This window comes from Capra hircus, chromosome 24, assembly GCF_001704415.2.
Source record: "Capra hircus breed San Clemente chromosome 24, ASM170441v1, whole genome shotgun sequence".
In the NCBI taxonomy this organism is placed as follows: domain Eukaryota; kingdom Metazoa; phylum Chordata; class Mammalia; order Artiodactyla; family Bovidae; genus Capra; species Capra hircus.
Window position 1 is genome coordinate 43140532 of NC_030831.1, and position 25567 is coordinate 43166098.

General features: G+C 53.7%; 1 protein-coding gene across 3 annotated transcripts; it reads left to right on the plus strand.

Moving 5' to 3' along the window:
• CIDEA (cell death-inducing DFFA-like effector a) lies at positions 5216 to 17732 on the plus strand. Of its 3 annotated transcripts, XM_018039339.1 has the most exons (6): positions 5216 to 5319; positions 10850 to 10994; positions 11846 to 11992; positions 13928 to 14024; positions 14514 to 14695; positions 15443 to 16572. In XM_018039339.1, the coding sequence occupies exons 1-6, from the start codon at positions 5282 to 5284 to the stop codon at positions 15530 to 15532; spliced, it is 699 nt and encodes a 232-aa protein (XP_017894828.1). In that variant the 5' UTR covers positions 5216 to 5281; the 3' UTR covers positions 15533 to 16572. The 3 variants fall into 3 exon arrangements, with proteins under 3 accessions (XP_017894828.1, XP_017894829.1, NP_001301150.1); XM_018039340.1 differs by lacking the exon at positions 13928 to 14024 and having other exon boundaries at positions 15443 to 17732; NM_001314221.1 differs by lacking the exons at positions 5216 to 5319; positions 13928 to 14024 and having other exon boundaries at positions 10863 to 10994; positions 15443 to 15590.

Here is a 25567-nt window from a genome sequence, read left to right on the forward strand (position 1 = left end):
CAGGCTGTATTACCATCACTACTGTCTAATTCAGAACATTCATGACCCCAGAAAGAAACCCCTGAACCATCAGCCATCATTCCCCACCCCTCTTCTCCCAGCCCCGGCATCTACAGATCTATTTTTTTCTCTATGGCCTTGACAGTTCTGGACATTTCTGGCTTCCTTCACTTCGAACAATGTGTTCAAGGTTGGTTCATCTTCCAACAGGTGTCTGTCCTTTATTCTATAGCTGCAAACGGGTCCATTGTATGGATATAACACATTCTGTTTATCCATTCGTCAGCTGATGGATATTTTTATTACATTTCCACTTTTTGTGATTTTGGGTAACACTGCAAAAATAATCATATACAGATTTCTGTGTGAATATATGTTTTTGACTTTTTTTTGGGTGGGGGGAGTGTATATCTAGGAATGGGATTGCTGGAGCACATGGTAACTCTGTCTAACTTTGTGAGAAACTTGCCGGTCTGTTTCCATAGCAGCTGCACCATGATACATCCCCCAGCCAAGTATGAGGCTTCTGATTTCTTCACATTCTTGTCAACCTCTGTTATTTTCTATCGATTTTTTGGTTTTCTGTTTTTGATACTTTAGCCATGTCAGTGGAGTTGAATTGATCCCTCTGTTGGTGTTTCTCTTCTTTTAAGAATCCTCCATAATTAAGTCTGTATATTTACACAGAAGCAACTGAAGAGCATTCTGAACTACTTTTTTAAAATAACTGACCAGTTAATATTTGAATTAGTAATTCATACATGTGGTTTAAGTTAAAAGGTACAAAATTCACATTGTGCCAAAAAGCTAATAGATAAAAATTAAATTTCCTTTCTGCCTCTGTCTCTCATGTCCCCAGTGAGGCAAAAGCTGCTAATAGTTTTAGAGCAACTTATGATAGGTTTTGTGTGACTCACCCTGGAGATGCTGATGGGGGCCCATGTATGAGTGTGAGTGTGAGTGTGTGTGTGTGTGTGTCACAGGTGCAAAGCACTATTATGAATGATTCCTTGCTCCTTCTAAGAATCCACCTAAGGCATTACAAGCCACACCTAAGAACACTTGACAGGCCTGATTTAGGTCTGTCCTCCCCCATCACCTAATAGAAGTGATTGGATGACTGAGTTTTAAATTTACGCGGAAGTGATAAGCTTTTTTCTTTGTCTTTTTGGCAATATTTATTGACCAGTTCATGGGATCTGTATGCCAAATGGGCTTCCCAGGTGGCGCTAGTGGTAAAGAACCCACCTGCCAATGCAGGAGACGCAGGAGACGCAGGTTCGATTCCTGGGTCAGGAGGATGCCCTGGGGAAGGAATCCACTCCAGTATTGTTGCCTGGGAAATACCATGGACAGAGAGGCCTAACCGACTACAATCCATGGGGTTGCAAAGAGTTGGACAAGACAGAAGTGACTTAGCGCGTACACACTCAGGCCAAATGAGTTTCAAAATTGCAAATTTTATAAGAAAAAGGTGTGGGGGCTCAGGACGCTAATAATTTGGATACAGTTTCTTTAAAAGCAAAAAATAAAACACTGCATGTTGTATGTCTGCTGAATGCAGTCTGCAGACAGCTGTGTTCCTGCTGCCCTTCTTTATCTTCGTCAGGAGGTTTAACATCATCTGCTCACATGGAGATCCCACTCTCGCAGGCTGGCTTCAGTGATAAAGAGGAAGGTGGCATCCTGGGTGCTCCCATAACGACGCAGAGCAGGTTCAGACCCATTAACACAATTTGGCTTTTTATGAAAGCCGCCCTCTTTCTGAATTTTTGACCACTAAATCAAGACACATTGTTTAGTGAGTGCTTGCATGCATGTATGCTAAGTTGCTTCAGTCGTGTTCAATTTCTTTGCAACGCTATGGACTGTAGTCCACCAGGTTCCTCTGTCCATGGGATTCTCCAGACAAGAACACTGGAGTGGGTTGCCATGCCCTCCTCCAGGGGATCTTCCCGACCCAGGGATCCAATCTGCCTCTCTTACGTCTCCTGCATTGGCAGGGGATTCTTTACCACTAGAGCCACCTGGGAAGCCCAATGAGTGCTTAGGAATTCACAAAGTGAGATCTGCAAACACGGACTCCATTGACTGCTCTAATGTATCAATAAATCTTCCTGAACAGTCAAAACAGTCCTTTCACACTAACCCTTTCTGTCTGGCCCATGCTGCAAGCAGGCTTGGGCTGCCCGACCTTGGAAAGACATATGCTTAGTTCAGTGCTGTTTATACATAAGAACAAAGGGAAAGGGCTCAATATTCGTCAAGGGGAAATGTTGAATACAATGTGTTATCTACATGCTCTGATATGTATGCAGCGTTAAGAGTCTGAAGTCGATCAGTGTGCATTAGATATGACTGAGGTGTGAAGCACAACACTGCATATAATACGTGTAATACAGTACCATCTGTGTAAACAGACCACATGCAGTGACACTCATAGAAGTGATCCCATGGCAGGACTCAGGTAAGTGAGGAGGCGGGCAGAACTGGTGACAGTGGTCTGGGAAGACCTCACCTTATCTGTAAGGTTTTAATATAAACACCTCACAACGACAAGGTGTTTGTGTTTTACTTACAGAGTTAAAGTTTCGCTGAGACCTTTGTGGGAAGCGTCCAGCACCAGTTTGTGTACACGTGTTGTGGCGGTGCTGGCCCCGCTCTGCTCTGCCCTTCTGCCCACTTGGGAAAGACCAGGAATTAGCCCCAAAACACAGCCTTCTCTGGGCCCTTCCTCTGCAGAGAAGTCAGCAGAAAAAAACATCACTTTTGTTCCTACATTTGGGAGAAAAGGAAACATCCACACCCAGGAATGACACAACCACAGGGATAGGAGAGTAAGGTGGGTGGGGGGTGGGGCAGGCCCGGGGGTAGGGGGTAGATGAATCCTGGTCCCCAAAGAGGGGCTTCTCGGCCCGTGGACCCCTCAGAGGGCCTGGGTATAGGCGTTTCTGAGGAGACGCTGCAGTTTCCATTGATACTATATTTAAGGGTCTGGAGCCCCCAAAGGCTGAGAACCACTGCTCCAAGGTCTCAGTGAGCGTCATGGGCATGAGTTGTAAGTCAACCCCGGGGTCTTCACACTGGCTACACAGACTCCATGAGATCGCAAAGTCCAGTCTGGAAGAGGAGGACTTTTGCTCCTAGTCCAGTTGGGGAGACAGTTGTCTTGACTGAGGGCTGTTGCACAACCTCCTGCCCCTGCGGCCTTACATACAGCCTGTCCTGCTTTCTCCCAGTCAGGCACCGGGCAGACGGGATGGCACCCGGGGACAGCTCCACCCCTCCTGGCTGTGGTTCTTCTGTGTGCAGAATTCCCACTACACAGAGAAGCCTGCCCGGCTCCCGGACCTGCCTTCCTTGGCTGCCACTGGATTGTAGGTGTGAGTGGGGTGAGGCCCTGTCCATGGCACTGCTGTGCAGATTCTTCCCAACATGGCTTCCCAGTGGGCACTCCCTGACCCTGGCTCCTCCAGATCCCCCCACACCCCCCATGTCCTGGTGTGCCTCTGCCCTTCCTAAAACAGCACAGAACAGCCCCCACCACACACAGCTCCCCACCCTCACCTGGCCCCAGCTCCAAAGTCCCTTCCAGGACACTTTAAGGTAGAATTCGCACATTTGCCCCCTTTGAAATAGGCCTTCAGGTGTTGCTGCTGCCATAGCATCTTGTTCACTCATTCACTCACTAACAAGCCTTCACCCTCGAGGCCCTGGGAGTGAGTCAGTGAGCTACTCACTGGTTGGTTCCATGTACGAGTCTCCTGTGAACTTGACCCTCACTACTCCAGCCTGGGCCTGACACACCTGGACTCAGGCATGGAGGCCGTGTATATGCATAAGGCAACAGTGGCCTGGGGAGCTTAATTGTAGACTGAATATCAGGTGCAGTTGGGAGTCATTTCTTTCGGAGAGGAAACATCACTGTTATGTGTAACAATGTTCTGGTTTCTTCAGAGATGCAAGTTGAAGCATTTGGGGTTCAAATAAACATACAGATAAAAAACAAGCAATTATGTCAAAATATTGAATCCAGGCACTATGTATAGAGATGCTCATGGCATGTTCTTTCTAAACATCTTTATATTTTAAATTTTTTGCAATAAAACTTTTTTTAGAGGCAAGTTGAATTGAACTGATTGGACCCACTGTCTCATTATCAAGCTGCGTGTCCAGGCTGCTCTGACAGAGTGCTGGACACCAGTGGTTTATTATGAACAACAGAGTTTTATTGCCCAAGGTTCTGGAGGCTGGAAGCCCCAGATCTGGACCAGCAGGGACCAGTTCTGGTGACACCGCCTCCTGGTTCACGGCAGACAGTCCCTTCCCTGTGTCCTCAGGAGGCAGAAGGGGTGAGGGAGCTCTCTTATAAGGACAGTAACCCCATCCATGGGGTAACTGGCCTCATAACCCCAGCACCCACCCCCCACCCAGGCCCACCTTCTAAAGCTAGCACACTGGCCATTAGGAGGTCAGTACATGAGTTGTGAGGGGTATACAACATTCAGGCAACTGGCAGGGGGGCGAGATCCAGATGGGGCTCTGGGCCCGAACCCCCGACGCCCGCCACCGCTGGAACCCCGCAGGTCCGGGGGATACCAGGACTCTGGAAAGAGATTGCTTTTGGCCCCACACTTCCCTCGGTGACATCATGAGCCTCGGGGCAGGACGGAGGAGGAAGAGGAGGAGTAGGAACTCAGGCAGCAGGGCCAGCTGTGCAGGTCACGTGAGTCCGGACCGAGGCAGAGGTCAGGCCACAGAGGTCAGGCCATAGCGCTCTGGGAGCCGGCTCCGCGCGGCCGGGCGGGCAGCGCGCCGACGGGGGCCAGTCACCCCGAGTGCAGGCGGCGCTGGACAGTGTCAGCCGGGTTTCTCCTTCCGAAGGGTCAGGGCCAACTGCCCCAACCCCTAACCCGCTCTAGAGAGTCGGCTTCGCAATTCAGAGAGGGAACAGCTGACAGCCCGGCCCCTCTGAGGTCTGACCCCTTCCGGCAGAGCATCCCTTCCCACGTCCGGTGTCCCACATCCTGGGCCGCACCCGCCCCTCCACTGCAGAGGCTGCGCTGCCGGCGTGGCAATGTCCCCACTGACCCATCCGACAGGCCAACCGGCGACCCTCGAAGGCACGGGGAATGGCTGGGCTCCGGGTTGTCGGCGGAATGGTTGTCCCGTGCAAAGCACCGCAGCCCGAGGGGCGTGGACCTGGGCGGGGCGAGCGGTGGCGCTTTAAGAGGCCCGAGCGCCGGGAGGCCGGCCGGGCGGGGACTGACCGGACCGAGCGATGGAGACCGCCCGGGACTGCGCCGGAGCCCTGCTCAGGCGAGTGCCGCGCTGGTTTGCGCCCCCAGCGCCTCGCATCCCCCTGGCGCTCCCGCCGCCTCGGGGCCCCTCGTCTCCCCGCCCCCCGGGGCCCCCTAACGCCCCGTGCCCCTCTGCTTCCCGCGTCCCTCTGCGCGGCCCTGCGCCCCCAGCCCGCGCGCGTCCCCTCCCGAGTCTCCGACCGCCCCCAGCGCCAGGTGCGGCCCCCAGGTGCGCGGGCTCCGGGAACAGGTGAACGCGGTGAGTGCCCGAGCCGCATCTCTTGCCGCCACGGGAGCAGACGAAGCGGGACCCAGGAGACCCCTGGCGCGCGGGGGGCCAGGCTGCTCCGGGTCCCCGACCGTGGCGGGAGCTAGGGCTAGACGAGGGGCTCCGGTGGGACGCTGGACGGCTTCGGGGTGGCCAGTTCACTTCTCAGGGCCACGCGGGCTCCGGCACTACCTGATGGCGCTGGCTGAGCTCTCGGGTTTGTACCGCGGAGTTTGGGGAAAAGTAGTGACGCTGCAGCCAGGGCCGGGGCAGGGGATGCGGGACAGTGGTAGAGGTGCCGGCGAACTGCGGGGCCTCCTCACCCGCCTCCCACTCCTGGTGACCGAGGCCCCGCATCACTTTTCCTTCTTGGGTTCGTCTTAACGTCCAAAAACCCAACCCACTCCTCCTCTGTAAAATCCTGATGATCCTGGTGGCAGTGACTGTAGATTTAAGGGAGGGAAATGGCAACCCACTCCAGTGTTCTTGCCTGAAGAATCCCAGGGACGGGGCAGCCTGGTGGGCTGCCGTCTCTGGGGTCGCACTGAGTCGGACACGACTGAAGCGACTTAGCAGCAGCAGCAGCAGCATGCTTCTCTGAAGATCGTCAAAAGGCGCGAAGCCCTTGAATGCTTTTTTTTTATTTTTAAATTGAAGGATAATTGCTTTACAGAATTTTGCTGTTTTGTGTCAAATATCAACATGAATCAGCCATAGGTGTACATATAAATGCAGGTTTTCCCAGGTGACTGGGGTGGAGGGATTGGGTAGGTGAGGGGGTAGTGTGATCTGTGAGCTTCTGAACCTGGGTCTTTAAAGGGGGGCTTCCTGCCATACCCAGGGTTAGAGAGCTGCCACAATGGAAGGGGAGCTGTCTGGCTGGGGCTGTCTCTTTAAAACTGGGACCCCAGGAAGGTGAGAGACAGATTTTTTCATGCCTCTTCACTCATGTGGCTTAGACCTAAAGGAAGGGCCCTGGTTTTTTTCCTGGTTTCTTCCTCCAACTCCACTCACAACCCTCCCCTACCCCCAATCTCACTCCTGGGGTAACAAAAGCTGACGGCTTGGAGTGCATCCTCCAAGCGTTTCTCCCAAGGAGCTCTCTGACGTCCTCTGGGCACTGAGCTGGTGAGCCAAGTTGTAAGGATGACAGGAGGATCAGTTCCTGGCTGGTGTGGCCTGAACAGGACAAGGCAAGACCTGCAAGATTAAGGCTGCCCTTGCCCTTGCACCTGACCCTACAGTGTCAATCCCAAACCCAAGACGTCTGTGTGAGGAGGAAGGACTTGCTTCTGAAGTCTTGCTTCTGCAGTTACTGTGCAGATGATCTCATGGGAAGGACTGATCTGCTTAGCCAGCCCTGAGTGCGGGGCTCTGGGCGGAGGACCACCCTGGGGACACACTGTCACCAGGTCCTGCTTCCATGCTGAGCTGCTGCATTCATGGGACCCCACCTGCTTCTGCCCACCTGTAACACTTGCTGAAAGGAAAACTTTCTCTGCCTTCCTTAAAGCTATATCCAGGCTGCATGAGACCCCCTGGCAGGCAAGGTGACTGCTGGACTTCTGTCGCCTCTCAGTGGTCCTGGTAGAGTTTTCCTAACTCTGTCTTTTGTTAGTAAGTACCTGCATGTTGCCAAGGCAGGAACCTAATGTCTTTTTTTAACATCAGATGCAGGTACGCAATGATCTTAACCCAGTTATTAGTTTGTCCATTGTCTGTGATCAGGAGGCCTTGGTGGTAATGGAAGCAGCCCAAGGTCTCCTGGCTCGGCTCCAGATGCCCAGGATGTCCATCCCCACAGTGTGTGTTGTCGCAGACACAGCCTGCTCTGGCTTTGTGTCCTGGCAGCGATAACACACGCACTGAGATAGTTACAGAGCTCATCTCCATCACACTTTGTGCAGAGTAGCTGTTTGGTACTCTTTCCTTGAACAAATAACTCTAGGTTTTGAATAGCTGCCATTTGGGACAAATTTGACCAGTCTTGTAGGAGACCTAAGGGAGGAATTGACTTTTCTATGGTACTGATGCTTACTCCTTTGTGGTCTAAACTCTTATGTTAATAACATTCAAAGTGTACAGAGACTTCACGGCCCTGTGCTGGATGTGTTTTCTAGCCAAGCATTTTTTCCCCAGAGTGGGGGCAGGGGCAGGGCTCAAGGCATAGTAGGAATGGCCATAGTCCTGCCAGGGAGCTCCCAGTGGGGCCCCATGTCCCATATGTGGCTTGTCACTGGCCAGGCATTGCTGGAGGGCAGGAAGCCTCTTTGGGGCCAATACTGCTCTGCTTCCTGCCTCAGTGAGACCCCCACCCCCAAAAACTGTCCCTCACCTGCTGTCCCTGCAGCTCTTGGAGGCCCCGCCAGGCCTGATGGATGCTTTCCAAGGCCTGTCCCTTCTCTGCCATCCCACAGCTGGGGTCGCACTTTCCTTCCAGCACTGTCCTGTCACCTGACTGTGGGCACAGGATCTGTCTGAGCTTTATCACTTCCCATGGACCCTCCTTGTCCACCGACAACCTGTTCCTGGGCCCCCTGCTCTCCCCCAGCACTTCTAGAATAAACACCAGTTCAGAGAGCAGCCTAGAAAGGCACCATCTTATGACCTGGAGGCCCAGCTTTGTAGTGGAGTTCACATCCATGGTCAGCCAGTGCCTGTTGCTCTCTTTCCCACTTGTGTGTGTTAAGGTCTCCTCAGTCCCTCCTGGAAAAGGTAGACTTCCCTGTCCCTTCAGTTCTGGGACCTGTGCCCTTCCACAGTTTTCAAGAACCTTCCATGAAATCTGACTTCTCTTATCTTGATTTCCCTGAAACAATATTATTTCCTTGAAGAACCTGTTTCCTTGTTTTCCTGTGTCCTGAGCCTTTCCCCTTCCTGTTTCATGTGATCACCTGCACCTTCCTGGGGATTAGAGGGTGGCCAACATGATGTGTCATCAGAAGCTGGATTCTAAGACTTCTCAGTGCTTCTAGGACAACGTCGCTGTAGGAGGTTGGGGTAGGGGGCGGGGCTGTTTGATGGCCAGTGACACAAATGATCCCACCAAGAGGACCAGACTGAGTTGGATTAATGTGTTGCTTTGTTCATGTGGCTGGTTGAGCCCACTATCCACTTAGCTGGGGCAGAGTAAGCACCTGGTGTTGGTTGAGCCTGTTAGGTGTACCTAAGCCTTTTCTCAACACTGACCCAGTTCTTAGTTGGGAAACGTAAGGATTAAGGACAGCAATAACTGGGCGTCCTCCTTTATCACAACTGGCGATCTCAGAGCAGTGAGGAGGGAGGCCAGCGCTTATCTGGTCAGTAGTTAGAAGACAATGAGGGCTTTGTGATGGCGGAGCAAGGTCAGTGGATCGGTGCTAACAGAGGTGCAAGTGTCTGCAGAGATGAGGAGATTCGGGCCCTGACTAACTAGGTCAGAGCTGTCCGGCCCACAGCGCACACTGATCCCCCAGGGCCAGGTTCTAAGACGTGAACTTTGTCCTGCTATTTCTCTGGTTGAGCCTGAGCCTTTCGGTTCTCAGGAACAAAGGAATGGGTCTGGAGGGAGGGAGGCCCTTGCTGGCAGGCCCTGGGCTCTTCTGCACTAGAGGAGGGTTTCACCAGGGGGCGGGAGGGTGGGAAGGGCATTCCCTCCACCCCAACCCTGGCGACCCTTCCCTCTGCCCTGAGCACCACCCCCCACACTCAGCTGTGATGTGAGCTTGTGTCCTGATCAGGCAGTGAAACTGTTTCTTTCTTCGCTCCTTACAGCAAGCTCGTTCTCCACCAGATTGAGAACAGAGCTGGATTCCAGCTGTAAAGCATCATGTGGATTACTCTCATTGCCCTGTGTACCGGGTTCCCCAGGAGGGAGGGCACCAAGCAACTTCCCTGCAGCATCACCCTGGCAGATGTGGGCCCCTGGTTGTCGAGTTGTGTAACTGAGGAGCCTGTGTAATTCCCCGGAACTGGGGCAGAGGTCTGGAAGCCATGTGCCAGGCCCTCCACTGGGTTGGCTCAGGCCTGGACTCCCTCACTGGGCTGGCCTTGATCTGGAGGAGAGCTGCATAGGGACCAGAGACCAGGCCCAGTCCCCTTGCAGCTGTTGTGCTGGACACAGGCTGGGTGGTGACCCTGGAGAGAAGCCAGGGTTGTCCTCCTGGCAGGCAGCTCTCCCTCACCAGCTCCAGTTGATGTTTATTGCTTAAGATGAAGTTCAGAAAGATTCTTTATTAACTGGATGACCTTGAGAAATCACTCTGAGCCTTGACTTTCTTACCTGAGAAATGAGGTAATACTTTCCTTGTAAGGTTATAATGAAATTAGTTGATATATTTTAAAAGCCAACATGCTGCTGGCCATGGCAGGTGCTTAGATGCCTTCAGTCACAAGGCACAAGCCTGACGCCGGCCAAATAAGCTTCAGACCAAATCCTAGACTGCTGGCAGTCTAGGTAAACAGGCTGTGGCACGGGTTCCATCATGTCAGGGGAGGGTAGGGGCTTCCCACACAGCACCAGGCATTTCTAAGATGCCGGTGGGGTGTCCGAGGATTCAGCTCAGTCTCGACCCCATCTACCCAGAGACAGTGTCTGATCCCACAGGGTATGGGCTCAGCCCCACCTGACTGCCCCCTGCCTGCACTGTAGATGCCAGTCACAAGTCCAGATTGTCACGTTTGTCTGTAAGGAAAGTCTAGTCTAGCTGGAGATATAAAATATAGATAGACAAATGACTGACATATGTAGAGGTGTCTATGAAAGTGAAAGTGTTCATTGCTCAGTCATGTCCCACTTAGTGTGACTCCATGGAGTGTAGTGCGCCAGGCTTCTTTGTCCATGGAATTTTCCAGGCAAGAATACTGGCTGGGTAGCCATTTCTTCCTTAGCCTTACTGTACAAATCTATAACTGTGTGTGTGCCTGATTCTTTAAGTCTGTTCAGCTGCTCCATGGCCTCAAGAAATCATTTACTTAGGCTTTTCAACTCTAAAGCCAACGTTTGCAGAATATTATCCTTATTTCTCCCTTGAGTTTGGTACCTTCACCTCTCCTTCTCAGTTACTGCGAGGGCTTTGAATGTCCTGGTAAAACAGGTGTGATGATACTGTGTTTGTTAATTTTACATATTTGTTTGTTTCTTGGGTATCAGGTACACAATTTTTAATCATCCCTAACTACTGACTCCTTTCTTTAGGTGCAAATATTAACCTTGTCTTATTTCCATGTACTTTAAACCTCTCTTTAAAGACTCTTCTTTAAACTAACCTCAGTTGGCTTTCACTTGACCCTTCCTTTCCAGGCCCCTGACGTTTATGGGGTCGCAGACAAAGAAAGTGCTGTTCACACCCCTCATGCATCCCGCTCGCCCCTTCCGTGTCTCCAACCATGACCGGAGCAGCCGCCGAGGGGTGATGGCCAGTAGCCTGCAGGAGCTCCTCAGCAAGGTACCCCCATCAGCCATGAGGGCCCCCAACTCACAGGGTCTCGGGGACAAATCAGTGCAAGACAGGGAGCTTGGGGGAGCCTGCTGGGGTTAAAGGGAACATTTCTGTGTTCCTGTCCCATATAGGACTTAGGTACAGAGATGAGAGCCCTCAAAATAGCCATTAATTGGGAATTCGTTGGTGGTCCAGTGGGTAGGACTCTGAACTTTCACTGCTGTGGGCCAGGGTTTGATTCCTGGTCAGGAAACTAAGATCCCACAAGCCCTGTGGTATGGTCAAAAGGAAAAAGAAAAGAAAAATAAATTAAAAAAATAAGGAAACAACCATCATTTGATAATGTGACTTTAGTTTCTTGACAAGGGAGAATATAGGAGGCACAACTTTAGAAATCTAGTTTTGGTTATAGAGGCCAGGGACCAATTGTTCTTAACCTAAAACAGTGTCCTCAATCACCAAATAAGGAAGAATCATAGACTTTCACCAGAGACAGGACCTGAGCATCCAACACGCTGTCTCTGAAGTGATAGAGACACGGCTCTCTAAGCATCATGGACACAGGGTCGTTCTTTTTATTTGTCCAAATAAGCAAGACACTTTAGAAACTGAATATTGTCCACTGTAATTCCTTACCTAACGATGTTGAAACCTCTGAAGAAGTTAGGTCCATTCAACTTTTCAACTTCTCTTTTCCAAGTAAAGCCTGAGTTATAGACACCAGGCAAGGTACATCTTTACCATTTAGATCCTTAAAATCAGCTAACACTTCGGGGACCATGACTTAATGGATGCCACTGATGGGTCCAAACAGAGTCACTTCACCTGGTGACGCCGGTGTGTTCCGTCTGACCTAGACCCTGGATGCGCTGGTGGTCCCCAGCCAACTGGTCACCTTGGTGCTGGAGGAGGATGGCACTGTGGTGGACACAGAGGAGTTCTTCCAGACCCTGGGGGACAACACACACCTCATGGTCCTGGAGCAGGGGCAGAAATGGACACCGGTAAGTGTGTTATCTGGGCGGCCGCTACGTAGGCTGCTCACCTGGGTAAGTGTGGTCCCCACTTGGGGTTGACCAGCTTGCTTTCTGAATACTTCCTCTGTGTTCACCCGGTAACTGGATCTGCTGCCTTCCAGGGATGCTTCTACGTGTTTCTAGGAAACGTGGCATCTTTGCAAACCTGGACTGTGTGATTTAGACCCAGTAATTCTGAGGGTCAGGCTTTGGCCAGTGAGGAGCTAAAGACCCTGTTAGGGCGTGGACCTCAGGAGGCAGTGAGATGACGCAGCCGGTGAAATTAGGGAGGTATGTGAGGGTGTAAACACAGTGAGTTAGACAAGCAAAGAAGTGGCATAAAGGGTTTTATTTCTGAGAAAACTATAGATTATAAATCTTGAAAAACATTCCCACCATAAAACACCTAAACATGTAAAGCATAATATTCAAACATCTTTTTGTATGCCTAACTGACCTTCCCTGGTGGTGAAGAAACTGCCTGCAATGTGGGAGACCTGTTTTTGATCTGTGAGTAAGGAAGATCCCCTGGAAAAGCGAATGGGACAGAGATTATTCACTGATGCTCATGACCTAGCTGGTTCCTCCCTCCAGCCCCCATGACCCATATCCTCATCCCCAGAACCCAGGAACTTGTCACTTTACATAGCAAAGGGGAGTTGGCAGGTGTGATTGACTTAAGGATTTTCACAGGGGTGATGATCCTGGATTACCTGATTGGGTGGTCATCACAGGTCCTTGTAAGAGGGACATAGGAGGGCCAGTGAGGGCTGAAGCAGGGAGCAGTGACAGGAGGATGGGCCATGGGCTCAAGGACACGGGAGGCTCTGGAGCCAGGAAGGGAAGCCCCAGCAGGACAGCCCATAGTTCATTCAGCATTCCCGACCCCCACAACTGTCAGAGCATCAGTCTATATCCTCACTCAGCTTGTGGCCATTGGTCCTACAAGCCCCAGGACACTAATGCAGAGGGGAAGGGTCTCTTCTATCTGTTCTGTGAGATGCTTTTCTACTTAGTTGGGGAGTCGGTTGCCACAAGCCCCCATGTGGTGGGCACAGCAGTGGGCACTGAGCTGCAAGTCAGGGTGGTGACAGGAGGCAGTGGACAAGAGTGGCACCAAAGTGACGGTTCTTGGGGGCGGGATGTTTCTCCATCTGGTAACAGTCTGGTTTATGTGAGTCTTACACGGGATCCTACGTGTCTGGACCGCCTTCCTTCTTGAGGTCAGAGGTCCTGCCTCACTTGCAGGAGTTTCTCAGCGAGGCCGCTTGGATTTGACTTAGATAGAACTTCCCAGAAGTATCCACCAGGGGTCTCCCTTCTCAGTCCAAAGCTTTGGTGCCAGGCAATCCCCCTGAGGCATCTTGGGGGTGGGGTGGGGGGATGATGAAACTCTTCCCCCTAACCACCCACCCCACCTCACCCCGCTGTCGCCATGGTTAGATTCCGAGTTTGGGGAGACATATCGATTCCAACTCAAGACCAAGGATACTGGCAGAGTGAGATCAAAACTTTCATGCTTCAGAGAGGAGCTGTGTCTGGAACCCCTTGCCTTGAGTCAATTTTTAATAACGTTTCCTAAACAATAGATGCACCTCCTCCAAGGCAGCAGGACCTCATGTGTGTTAGTTCCTGGGCTGGGACCGTCATGTGTCCAAGTTGAGGGGTGGGGAGAGAAGAGAGGCACCAGCAAGAAGGGTTTAGGTGCTTTTAGGGGAGTTTGCAGTTTAACTTCAAATTTATACTAGACTTTTGTCAGTGAATTTAACACTCAGAGCCCCAACTACTCTCGTGTCTCAAGGTTTATGAAAGTCGTTCCTCTATTTGAATCCTGTGCACTGCAGGACCGTGTGTGCAGCAAACCCACCAGAGGTGTGCCTGGGACATGGCCCTGGGACAGTTTTCTCCTGTTTTTTCTCAAAGCTTCTGCAGGAAGACCATGTGAAAATGCTGTTTATAAACCTGGGATTTCAGAGGTCTCTGGCTTCTCCCAACCCCAAAGGTCTCAAGCGGACTGAGAGTGAGTCTGCTAAGTGTCCCCAAGAGGTCAGCCTTCTTCCAGGGGAGAAACCAGAAATCAGGGAACGGCCCTCACACCAGCCCTGGTTGGCCATAGGATTCTGGCATTTTCCGTGGCCACCTCTCATATGGTGGAATAGTATGCCTGCCGTCATGGGCCCATCCACATCACCAGGCAGCCGCAGTGGCCTTGGGGGACCAGGGTGAGTGCATGTCTACCACAGATCACTGGCACAACTGTCCACTGAGCCCTGGACCCTGAGGCCACACCACACTCACCCCCAGTCCCTGAAGAGAGCTGCTGGCGGAGGTCACTTCTTATGAGTTTGGACCCCGTGGCCACATAAGCACCCTGATTGGCTGAAAACATTCCTCAAATAGTTAGCAGCTTATTCACGCTCAGATTTTAAGCAGACAGGTAAACCCAGCACTGCAGGCCCTGCAGGTGGCAGCTGGGATGCACTGCAGCTTCTGCCCTCCCCACCCTTAGGCTGGCAGCCACACCCCAGCCCGCTGGCCACCTCAGAGACGGGGCATCGCGAAAGTCACCTTCGACTTGTACAAGCTGAGCCCCAAGGATGTCATTGGCTGCCTCAATGTGAAGGCCACCATGTACGAGATGTATTCCGTGTCCTACGACATCCACTGCACCGGGTTCAAGGCCATGCTCAGGTAACGCACCCGGGAAGGCAGGGTCTGGACACAGCTACTGCCCTTCCTCAGCCCCTTGAACCCTGGCCCGACTCTCACTCATGTTGTCGTAAAAACTTGTTACACCACAAACTTATTCAGAAAACTGAAACTTGAGCCAAAATACATAGTTTTCTCCAAAGACTGTTAAGTCCAAAATGGAACAAAAACCCTGTATAAGAAATAGAAGAACCAAATTCCTTTTAAAAACTAGGGTCATGCATTTAAAACCTTATTTCTCAGCAATGAGGGCTAAATCCAGACCCAAGGAAATTCTGACCTGGTTGTGTTGTGCGTGCTAAGTCATTTCAGTCGTGTCTGAATCTTTGTGACCCCCATGGACTGTAGCCCACCAGGTTCCTCTGTCCATGGGATTCTCCAACCAAGAATACTGGAGTGGGTTACCATGCCCTTCTCCAGGGGATCTTCCCAATCCAGGGACCAAACCCAGTTCTCACACATTGCAGGCCGATTCTTTACTGCCTGAGTCACCAGGGAAGCCCAAGAATGCTGGAGTGGATAGCCTGTTCCTTCTCCAGGGCATCTTCCCGATCCAGAGATTGAACCCAAGTCTCCTGTGGCTCTTACACTGCAGGCAGATTTTTTTTTTTTTACAGGCAGATTCTTTACTGCTGAGATCAGGGATGCTCCTGGTTGTGCAGAGTAGCCCCCAAACCTCGATGAGGACTCGCACACATGGTCTGTTACCACCAATTCCCTCTCTTGCAGGAGCCTGCTGCGGTTCCTGTCTCACGCTGCCCAGGTGACTGGCCAGTGTCTTGTCCACATGGGTACCTACATGCTCCGAGTGCTGGCTGAAACGGAGGAGCAGGCGGTGCCTGGCTCGCGCCCTCGGAGAGGGATCAAGAGTGGATAGGGGGCACAACTCGGAGGTCAGCCAGCCTTGACCCAGCCGGTCCCTCTCGGGGATGAATTTAGAAAATGCTGTGTTCCCACCAGTATCACCTGCTCAGGAAAGAAAAGGGGCCTGAGCGACTATCAGGGACTGGGCGGGGGTCCCTGGGGTGGTGGTACCTGCGGTGGGGGCTAGGATGGCAGGATCCAGGGGCTGCACAGTGCCTTCCGCTCCACAATAAACCCATCAGGAAAGCTGCTATGATACACATACTTCTTCTGTCTCTTTCATCTCAGGAAGTTTCACAGACGCTGAATCAACCAGAAATTCTCCCCTAACAAAGGCAATCGCTCTTAAGTCTCTATCAGGAGCCGGTGCCGCGGGAACAGGAGGGTCAGACGTTACTGGGGGGTTAACCGGGCTCCTAATGAGCCCAGAGACCGGAAAGCTTGCGGGCCTCAGTCTTCGGAGGAGAATAGGCTGCCCTGCCAGCCTTTCCTGAACACGAAGCTGCTGGAAATGAGTCCTGATCAGGGTAGGCGGGGCCCCAGGCTCCATCACATGGTTTGGGAGGGGCTAGTGCGGCTCCCGGAAGAAATGGGGTTGGGGGGTGCTGCTGGACCAAGGGACCCGCACGTGCCAGGTGCCTTCATTCTCTGGTTTTCCTCCTGAGAACCGCTGGCGCGGAGGCCTGGCCCCCTCCTGTCTGAAGGCTCAGGACAGTGGGAGACCCACGGCTCGTTCCAGAAGCTCAGACCCGCTCGCAGTCATACCCCTGGGCCCGGAGTCGTGCCTCGCTCCCATCCTCCCATCGCATCCCAGAGCCCCTCCCGTCCCCGGCTCCCCGCCCACCGGACCTGACTCCCACCCTTTCTCCACTTGACACGCGGAGCAGCCGGGCCGGCAGCCAGGACCTCAGGCAGGGGTGGGGCGGGATGGGTTGGGCGGGGCGGGGGGGGGCGGTGTCGATGTGGGGACGAGCAGAGGTAAAGGAATTGCCGCCGTATTCCTGGAAGCACAGCCTCTTTTTTCAAACTCAGCAAAAACAACAAACAAAAAAAAAAAAAAAAAAAAAAACGCAGGCATTTCAGGGTCTCGTCCTTCTCGCTGATAGGGGAGACGCCACCCCGCCCGCGGGCTCGCTGCGCGCTTCCCTTACAAGGAGCGCGGCTGAAAGCCCTTCCCTGAGGTCCGGGCCGACGAAAGGGGCGTCCCCAGGCCTCCTGGGGCGAGACGGCGCCCGGCTTCCAGCACCTCCGCCAGGGGCCGCTGCTGCCTCCGCGGGTGAGACGGCGTCACTTCCCGGGGATTCGGCCTCCAGAAAAGGGACGGCCTCACTTCCAAAAAAGGAATTTTCACTCAGCGCCCGGTGCCTTGACTCAGCCGCCGCCTGACTCAGCGCCCTTTCCTCTCCACGTCCAGGGCTCCCGGGCTGTTCTAGGAGAGGTGTAGGAGGGTAGGTGGGGGGGTGGGCGCGTGCTCTCCCCTCAACCCACCCCACCCCAGCGCCCAGACCGGCCTCAGGGCTGCAGAGGTGGAGGGGGCCGGACACCACGTCGCCCTGAGCGGTCCTCTCGACACATTAGCAGCATCCTCAGGACAGTCGCGGGCAGGGCCGAGTCCCAGCTGTCCGGCTGTCACCACCTGCCGTGGGATTCCTTGGGCTGCTGCTGCCCGCCAGGCCTGGCCCAGGATGCAGATGGCCGCATAAAAATAGTCAGGGGCCTCGAGGTACCACTTCGCCGGCTGTTCTGTTGAGCGGAAGCCAGATGAGAGGGTGGGGAGGGCGGCCTGGGGCGGCTGCATCAGAAGTGGGCGGTGGGAGTGGGGTGTTCACCTGATAGGAAAGCCTTGCGACCTCTAGCCCTCCGGAAAAGGAGCATCTCACCGGATGGTTCTCCTGTTCATCACTTCCCAATCAATCCCACTGCACCTGAAACGGGTCATGTCAGCAGAGCTGCGGGTGCTGGCCCACCACCAGGGTCAGGAAGTCAGGGTCCAGGCAGCGGTGGCCAGTCAGTGAAGCCAGGGAAAGATGTTCGACCTGCAGCGGTTGTACCTGAGGCAACACACCTGGGAACTAGGAAAGGGCAGGCTTCATGTTCAGTATTCTAATCCTAGTAAAATGAACTTAAAAAATAAAAGAAACTGGAGTCAAATGTGTGGCTCAGGATGGGTTACTTGACTTCCTCACCTGTGCAAGAGTGGATGCACCTGCCTGGACAGGATGGTGGGTGAACTTGTCAGCCCCTCCCAGGACTGGGACAATGGGCCATACCTCTGTCTCTCCTTGGAGTGGATGAGTGGCCCAGGGAGAAGGTGTCTGGGGTGGGGGTGGGGGTGGGGGTGGGGGTGGGAGGCACACACACATTTAGCAAGGAAGGGCCACAGCGTGGGGTGAGCTGCTGGGGTGGGTGGGGAGGGATGCTTTCTGAATCTGGGGCCAGCGGGGCCTGTGGGCGCGGCTGCCACTGCATTCCTGAGGACAGCTGGGACAGCTGAGGGGGGCGGGGGGAGCCGGCTGGACTGTGTCTAGCTTTCCAAATAGAAGGGTTTTCCTGTTGGGGAAGAAGTAATAAGAATTCACATGGCTTTGTGTTGGTACACACCTTCTCTCAGGCACCCTCCCGGCAAACTGGTCAGCAGAGAAAGCTGCCCACCCCTGAACAGTGGAGGAGGAAAGGCAGGCCAGACCCCTCCCTACATGCCCTCTGTGCCCACCACCCCTGCAGAGAGGGGTCAGGATTAGCCGCTAACCAGCCTGAGTGGTGGGAAAGGAATTCTGACAAATATCTGGTGCATCAGAATCAGTTGTGACATGGTTATGACTCTTTTCAAAGCACCTCCTGAATTTATATTTAACTCAGAAAATCGGTGGTGGAAACCTGTTTGCTTAGGGAGATGTTATTCAATTCTTCATTTCCCATCGTAATATTCTGGGTCCCCTCTTTCAGAAAAGGAAAGTTCCTTGAGGCTGTGAAATCTGTGTGTCTTTTCTTCCTTCACTTACTACTACTCATGTGCTGAGTATGACTACAGGCAGGAAGTCTAGTCTCCAACCTGAGGAGTTTACAATCCAACCCAGGAGGTGAGCCTTGGCAGCTTGGTGGGCGCTTCGTGGGCACGTGGCACTCACGGTTGCTGAGACATGGAGGAGGGGCAGATGAGAGCTGGCTCTGACACTCCTGCTGGAGGAGGGGGAGGGGGGTGAATCACATCCAACTGGAATCTGGGACCAGAACAAGGGCCCATCAGAACAGCCCACCTGCAGTGGGGATGATTCAGATTAACTTAATCCAATCCGCTGGCTTAAGCAGCACAAAACCAATGATTCTCATTTGTGCTTTTAGTTGTGAAAGTGCAACATAGCTTTAAATATCTTTCCTGACAGCTTCTCACCACACAGCAACCCAGTGGGTGATAAGAAGGGCTGGAAGGGAAGACAGTCAGGTCTAAAGGATCCAGAGATGTGCAGGGGAGGAGCAGGCAGGCTGCAAGCTCGGGGATGGGGGTGAGGAGGTGGCCTGAGGGTCTCTTATAGGCAGGAGGATGGGGGTCCCCAAGGTGGACAGCATTTGTTGTCAGGGGTCCAAGGCCCGAGCAGAAGACACAGCACAGAGAGGTGGTGACAGAGGATGGCAGGAAACAAGTGGTGGCTTCACAGGGAGGGGCTCAGCCAGACTCAAGAAGCCTAAAGACTCAGGCTGGGACCCACAACAGCATTCAAACAACAGAGAAATGGTTTCATGACTGGGCCCAAAGGTCAGGGAAGAGTAGGGACACACAAAATTGAGTCTTTTTCCACCAATGAGACCACAAAGCAAGGACAACTAATAAGTGGATGTGATTTCTGGCCTATAACATTTATCACAAAAAATGTAGCCTGGTGTGAGTACAAATGCTCATGGGATTCATCACCCACAAAGCATTGGAAACTACTGGTTGACTTCTGAGTGTGTAGGTGGTGGGCGGGAGTGCTTGGGCATCCAAGGGAACCCCACCTCCCTGGTCCCTGGTGCAGAGGTCCAGGGCCTTTGCCCCAAGACTGCTTGTATCAGCAGCTCCTCTGCCCTCCAGACTAGAAGTCAAGGCCAGAGGCACCCAGCCTGGATGGCACCCACATCTTACCAGGACTGGTTGGTTGTGCCATGCAGCTGGCCCTGCCTATGCTGTCCTTGGGGGCTCTGCTCTTCCTGTGCAGACAAGTCCCATTGAATCCTCCATTGGCTGTGTCTCCACAGGCCTATGCTCTCACATGTTCATGGACAGCTTTTTCCCATCATTTCTTCCTTAATATTAACATGAAAATATCTCCAAGTTGTTTAACAGTAAGCATGATGGTGCTTGCTATTTGCTCCCAACTCATGGCATTATTGTCATTGTTATTTTTTGTCTGCACAGATGTTCCTAAAACCTCATAAGGATTATAGGATTATACAGTTAATCGTTGTTCAGTTGCTCAGTCATGTCTGACTCTACGACCCCATGGGCTGCAGCAGGCCAGGCTTCCCTATACATCTAATAGCGTTCACAACATAGTAAAGACTGTTGAAGAAAAAAGGGAGTAAATCAATGAATCATCATTAATTACTCAAATAGTATCCCACCACCGGAGCAGGCAGTACCCAGCCCCTGACCTCAGCACTTTTGCGGCCAGCGAGTGGGTCTGAGGGCCAGGCAGGTCCTAGGGACAGTTCCCGTGTAAACACACGGAGAATCTTCTCTGTGCTTCCCACCCCTTCAGCATGGTGCTGTGTCTGCCCTTCTGTGCTTTCTTCCCTTTCCTCCTCCTTCCCTCCTTCTCCCTCCCCCAACTAAAAGGTGGAACTTACTGCCTGTTCTGTCAACTAGGTCAATATTTTATTTTGTATATTTTTTACTGGGTAGGTCACTGGTTTATTACAAAAGGATGGAATTCAGGACAGTCAGATGGAAGAGATGTTTAGGCCAGGGCACAGGGAAGGGCCACCAGTTCACCAATCCAGAAGCTCTCCTGTTTTTAAATAAAAGAGTATATATTAACATTTCTCCATCCCCCACACACAAACAACTACCTTCCAAATCACGTGACCACTTAGATCGGTTTCTATTTTGCTTAAATGTAACCTGAAGTTTTTAGAGCCCAGCTGTCCCAACCAAGCAAGCAAGCCTGTCTCCTACATCCCTGGACAGAGAGGTACCAGCTCTCCATCAAGTGCCTCCTCTGTGCCCAACACCGGGAGAAGGCTTTCCACACCCCCACCACCTGCCCAGCGGCCCTGCAAGGGTGCAGCTACAGCCATGTCCCCATGTGGGAGGGCCAAAATGAAGCCCACCTGCCGGACCACAGACTCACCGTGGTACTGACCTTTCTTAGTGGTCACAACACCAAAAAGTCACAGAAGAGGGGACAGAGAACAAAGTGAAGCCACCAGGGACCATCCTTGTGCAGGGGACACAGAAGAAAGGGCGGGGGTGCTGGGCAGAGCTGTCAAGACAGCCCTCCACTCTGATGCCGTCCTGTGGCTCCCAGGCCACCTCCACCTGGAGGGGCTCTGGCCCCCAGTGCTGGTGAAGGCCTCCCTCTGAGCGGGTAACACTGGGGCTAAGGAGAGATGATAGGAAATGTGTCCAAATGTTACTAACCAAGTAATGATGATTAGGGATTGGATGTTGTTTTTTGTTCCTTGTCAGTCTTTTACAGCTTTCCTGAAGCTTGTCTATTACTGCCTGTTTTTAAGAATGGTGGTAAAACCATATCACCTGAAATGCACCACTGTGGCCATGTTTAAGTGTTCAGTTCATGCACATTGTTGAGTACAGGTCTCCAGGACTTCTCATCTGGCAAAACTCATCTCTTAGTCTTTAATGGGAAAATGACACCAAGACAGTTTTAAAAATATTACCTGCCACAGCTAGGCCTGAAAGCTGCCAGGCCTCAGCCGATTTAAAAGCTCTGGTGAAGGTGCGTCTCCTCACCTCCCCGCGACAACCCTCACCCTCCAGAGCTGATCTCCCTGGGAAGCCCCTGGGCCCCCACCCCGCCCAGTACCTGTGTCCCCCCCACTCCTGGCTGATGGCCACTGCCTCTGCCCCAGCCCCGCACACCCTGCCCTGTGTGTGTGAGATAGGGGCCAGGGTGCAGGGGAGCTCTGGACGCCTGGACGGAAGGTCCCCCACCCCCTTGGGCCACAGAGAAAGAGAGACGAGCTTCGAGGTCACACAGCTTGTCAGGGGGGTCACTGGGAACCAGATCCTAGGGTCCTGTCACCCCCTTCAGAGCCCTTCCTTCTAGAAAAACTGAAGACTGTTACACTGTGCCAGAGGTCAGAGAAGATGGTCAGGTCATAGACGACCATGTCATGTCTCAAAAAATAACAAACACAGAGGTGTGGCTGGGGAAAGCCACTGGGTTAGTTACAGGTGAGACACTTTTCCTCTTTGCTACAGAACATGGCAACAATTCTGTTATCATCCAATCACATCTGTTATAAATTTGATTTACTAGACTCAGCTTTTACACATGAATTTCTTCTTCATTGTGCACTTCCTAGATACATGGTCACTTCTTCCTGAAAAACAGATGACTCGTACAATCAGATTGCATTTTAGGTGAACTGGGTTTTGTCTGATGTAAGCTAGGATGGGAGTCGATCAGTCGTAGGATCGAGCTGGGAAGGATCTGTCCCAAGAACCATCCTGTCTGTCAAGCGTCATGTCACATATGTGACATGGTCCCATGTCGTAAAACTTGTCAAAACCTGAGATTTTAGCTGAAAATCAGGTCACAGGTGGCCATCAGCAGCCTGGCGCTGAGCCTGGCCTCTTCAAAGTCTTTCCCCAGGGACTCCTCAGCGCATGGAAAGGATGGATCCCACCTCCCCTGTTACTGTGCATTTCAGACCCAGGCGGGGAGCAGTGAGACCTGTCCCAGGGCTGGGACAGTGGCCCTGGGTCCTCAGCCCACATGGTGACTGGGTGAGAGGCTGAGGGTGGAAGGCGAGCAGACAGGAGGTAAGGACCCAGAACTCTGTCCAGATCTGGCCCTGGGCATCACCCCTCCCACTAGGGGCTCTCGGGGCTCACACAACTGCTGGCACATGGGGACCTCAGGACTCACTCCCTGCCCCAAATTCCTGAACCTGCTTCAGGGCCCTTCCTCCTCCCACTGGTGACGGTGACATGGAATGTGGCCAAGGGCCAGCCGTGGGGGGGTTGCCCCCATCCCCACCACTGGTGATACAAACTCAGCAAAGCCAGCAATGCAGACAGGAAGATGCCTTCTCTTAATAACAGGCTCTATGTCTCCTGCATCCTTACTGGCAGCTGCTGGGTCTGTGGCCTGAGTATGCCCTTGCTCTGGCCCGTCCACGTTAGGGGCGGCCTCAACCACAGTGGCAGCCTCTCAGTCCCACCTTGCCTGGTTGTCGTGCAGATTCCAGAAGTGCAGTGCCCAAGCTGCCAGCACTGAGCCCTGGTTACTCCCCTGCCCCCCTTGTGGTGCAGGTGGCAGGATGACATGTGGGTCAGCAGGGAGTGTCCATCAGAAACTCCAGGAAATCAGCCTCTTCCCATTGAATCCATGTGACAGCAGTGTCCTCAAAGCCAGGCTGACACTTTCTCTCTGGCTCCGGTGAAAACCTCGAACTGAAATTCCATCCAAAGGACGAGCTTGACAAGGTAGTCATTTTGGCAAATCACTGAAGCTGCTGACGTGGACACTTTCCTTTAAACCACGAAGGGGCTTGATTCACAGGGACTGAGTGACTAGAGCTGAGGAGAGATTCTTCTAGGGGTGACGGGCCCTTGCCTGCACCAGACTGCACCAGCTTTGATAAATGGAGCGTTTCCCCAGAGTCAGTCATGAAACTCAGCAACCACAACATACAGGCCTAGTAAGGGCAGGTGCTGGGTCATCCTGGGCTCTAACAGGAGCCTGGGGAGCTATGCCCCCCACACCTAAGCTTCCCCAGGTGCCCTGTGTAGAGATGTGCGGGGATCTACAGAAAGGCAGAGAAGCAGAACTGCAGGGGCCGGTTGGAGGTCAAGGATGGCAGGGCAGGGATGCTGAGGTTAAAGAAACTGATCCCTGAAACTGGGAATATTTGAAAAACTCCAGAAGAAAAATTTTCCAGTTGTCCCCCTTTTTCAAACCATGCACATTAGGACTGTCCCCAAGTTTTCATGTACCTAAAAGGAAACCGCTGGTTCTAATGACAGGAGAGTCACTTCCTCTTCACAGGGCATTTCCACTTGGCCTTGGGGAGGGGGTGAATGGAGCCCCAAGTCTCCAGTCTTCTCACCTGAAGCGTTCACAGGGAAAGTGGGCATACTCAGATGGAATGTCACAGGGCTCAGACCCCTGCAGGACAAGCTCTCCTTTACAGAAGCAGCCAGAGGACCTGAGGTAACACAGCTAACTGGAAACAGAGCTGGGGCTGAGATCCAAGTCACCCTGACTCACAGAAAAGTGGTTACTCCTTCTCGCCACACAAGGCCATCTGGAAGGGGGCCGCTGCTCCAGAGAGCCTAACTCACCCCTACAAGTGACCCTGACTCATGCCTGCCTGGCACACCAGAGGCATTTGTGGTTCAGAATACCTGTGAGCTGCCTGGGCAGCTGGGTTCCCCACAGAAGTGGCCTGGAGAGTTCTGGGTGTCAGAGAGCAAGCCCTAGAAGCCTAGGGGTCCAGGCTGCTGGGATGAAAGTCCCTGGGGGCAAAGACCACTAAGCAGGGAGGGTGGGGGCCCAGGGCCCTGATGCCAGCAGCTGAGGAGTGAAGCCTTTCCCCGCTGAAGGGTCTGTGGGCAAACATGGCGGAGGTGTGCCGCTGCGCCTTGCCACCTTGTCAGCAAGGGAACAGGGAACCACGCTTCGCACAGCGGGCCAGTCCCCTAGGCCAGGGAGAGCTGAGATCATTCCGCAGGGAATCCCCGACGCTCCGTGGCCCCGGGGAGAGAGGGGTCACCGGATCTCTCTAAGACTGACACTTCCTCCGTCCTCCAGCTTCGTGCCTGTCCCCAGGCGGGACGCCCGCGTCCACACCCCCGCGGGCCCCCCCCCACCCGGCAGGCAGACGAAGGCCGGGACTCAGGGGCGGGGAGGGTGAGGGAACCGGGGGGTAGGGGAGGCTTTCCTTCCAGACTCAGGAGGGAGAGGCTGCTAGGCTGTGCAGCACGTATGTTTAAGAGTGTGTGTCTCCGTTTTCAGGTTTAGCCGTGTTTTCACTATAACCTGACTCCATCACGAACGGTTCGGACTCGTCAGAACTGAAGGGCACCTGTATTTCAAGACGGAGAAGCAGTAGGCCGGGGACGTAAGGACTCGTGCCCACGGCTGAGTCGGAGCGCAGGGGCCAGTCACCCGGAAAAGATCCACTCCCGAGTCTCCCGGCCTTTCCACCCGCTGGGTTTGAACCCGCGGCGCGCGTGGACCTTGCGGTCCTGGACCCACGGCGGCGGCTCCGTGCAGGCGCGCCTCCCCAGTCGGCTCCGCGGGACCGAAGCGCGGGGAGTCTCCGTTCCCCCTCCGGGGGGTTATAGCGAACCAGGGAGCACTGGGGGGAAATTGTCTTTCGCTTCCCCGCCCGCCTGCTCGGATGGGCGCCCCAGGAACCCGCTCCGGGCCGGCATCCCTCCACTGTTGGCTGGTCGGCTCTCCCTCTGGGACCGCGCAGGGTGGAGGCGGCCCGGGGAGGACCGCCCGAGGGCGCGCAGGGGCGGGGTGCCTGGGGCGGGGTGAGGTCTGGGGGGCGGCGAGAGGAGGCGGGGACAAGCGGATGGAGGCGCACCCACGGATGGGGCCCGGAGTGGGGGCGGGGACGGAGGGGTCAGGGGGAACGGGGGCGGGACGGGAGGACCTGGTCTGGCCCGGGATTTTGGAAAGAGCACGCGGACCGGCTGCCTGGGGGACGCCGGGTGTGGGCAGGGCTCCCGGACGGCGGGGCAGAGGGGGCGCGGCCTGGGGGTGGGGGCGGGCCCGGCCATTGGCCCGGGCGGCCGGGGGAGGGCCGGGGAGG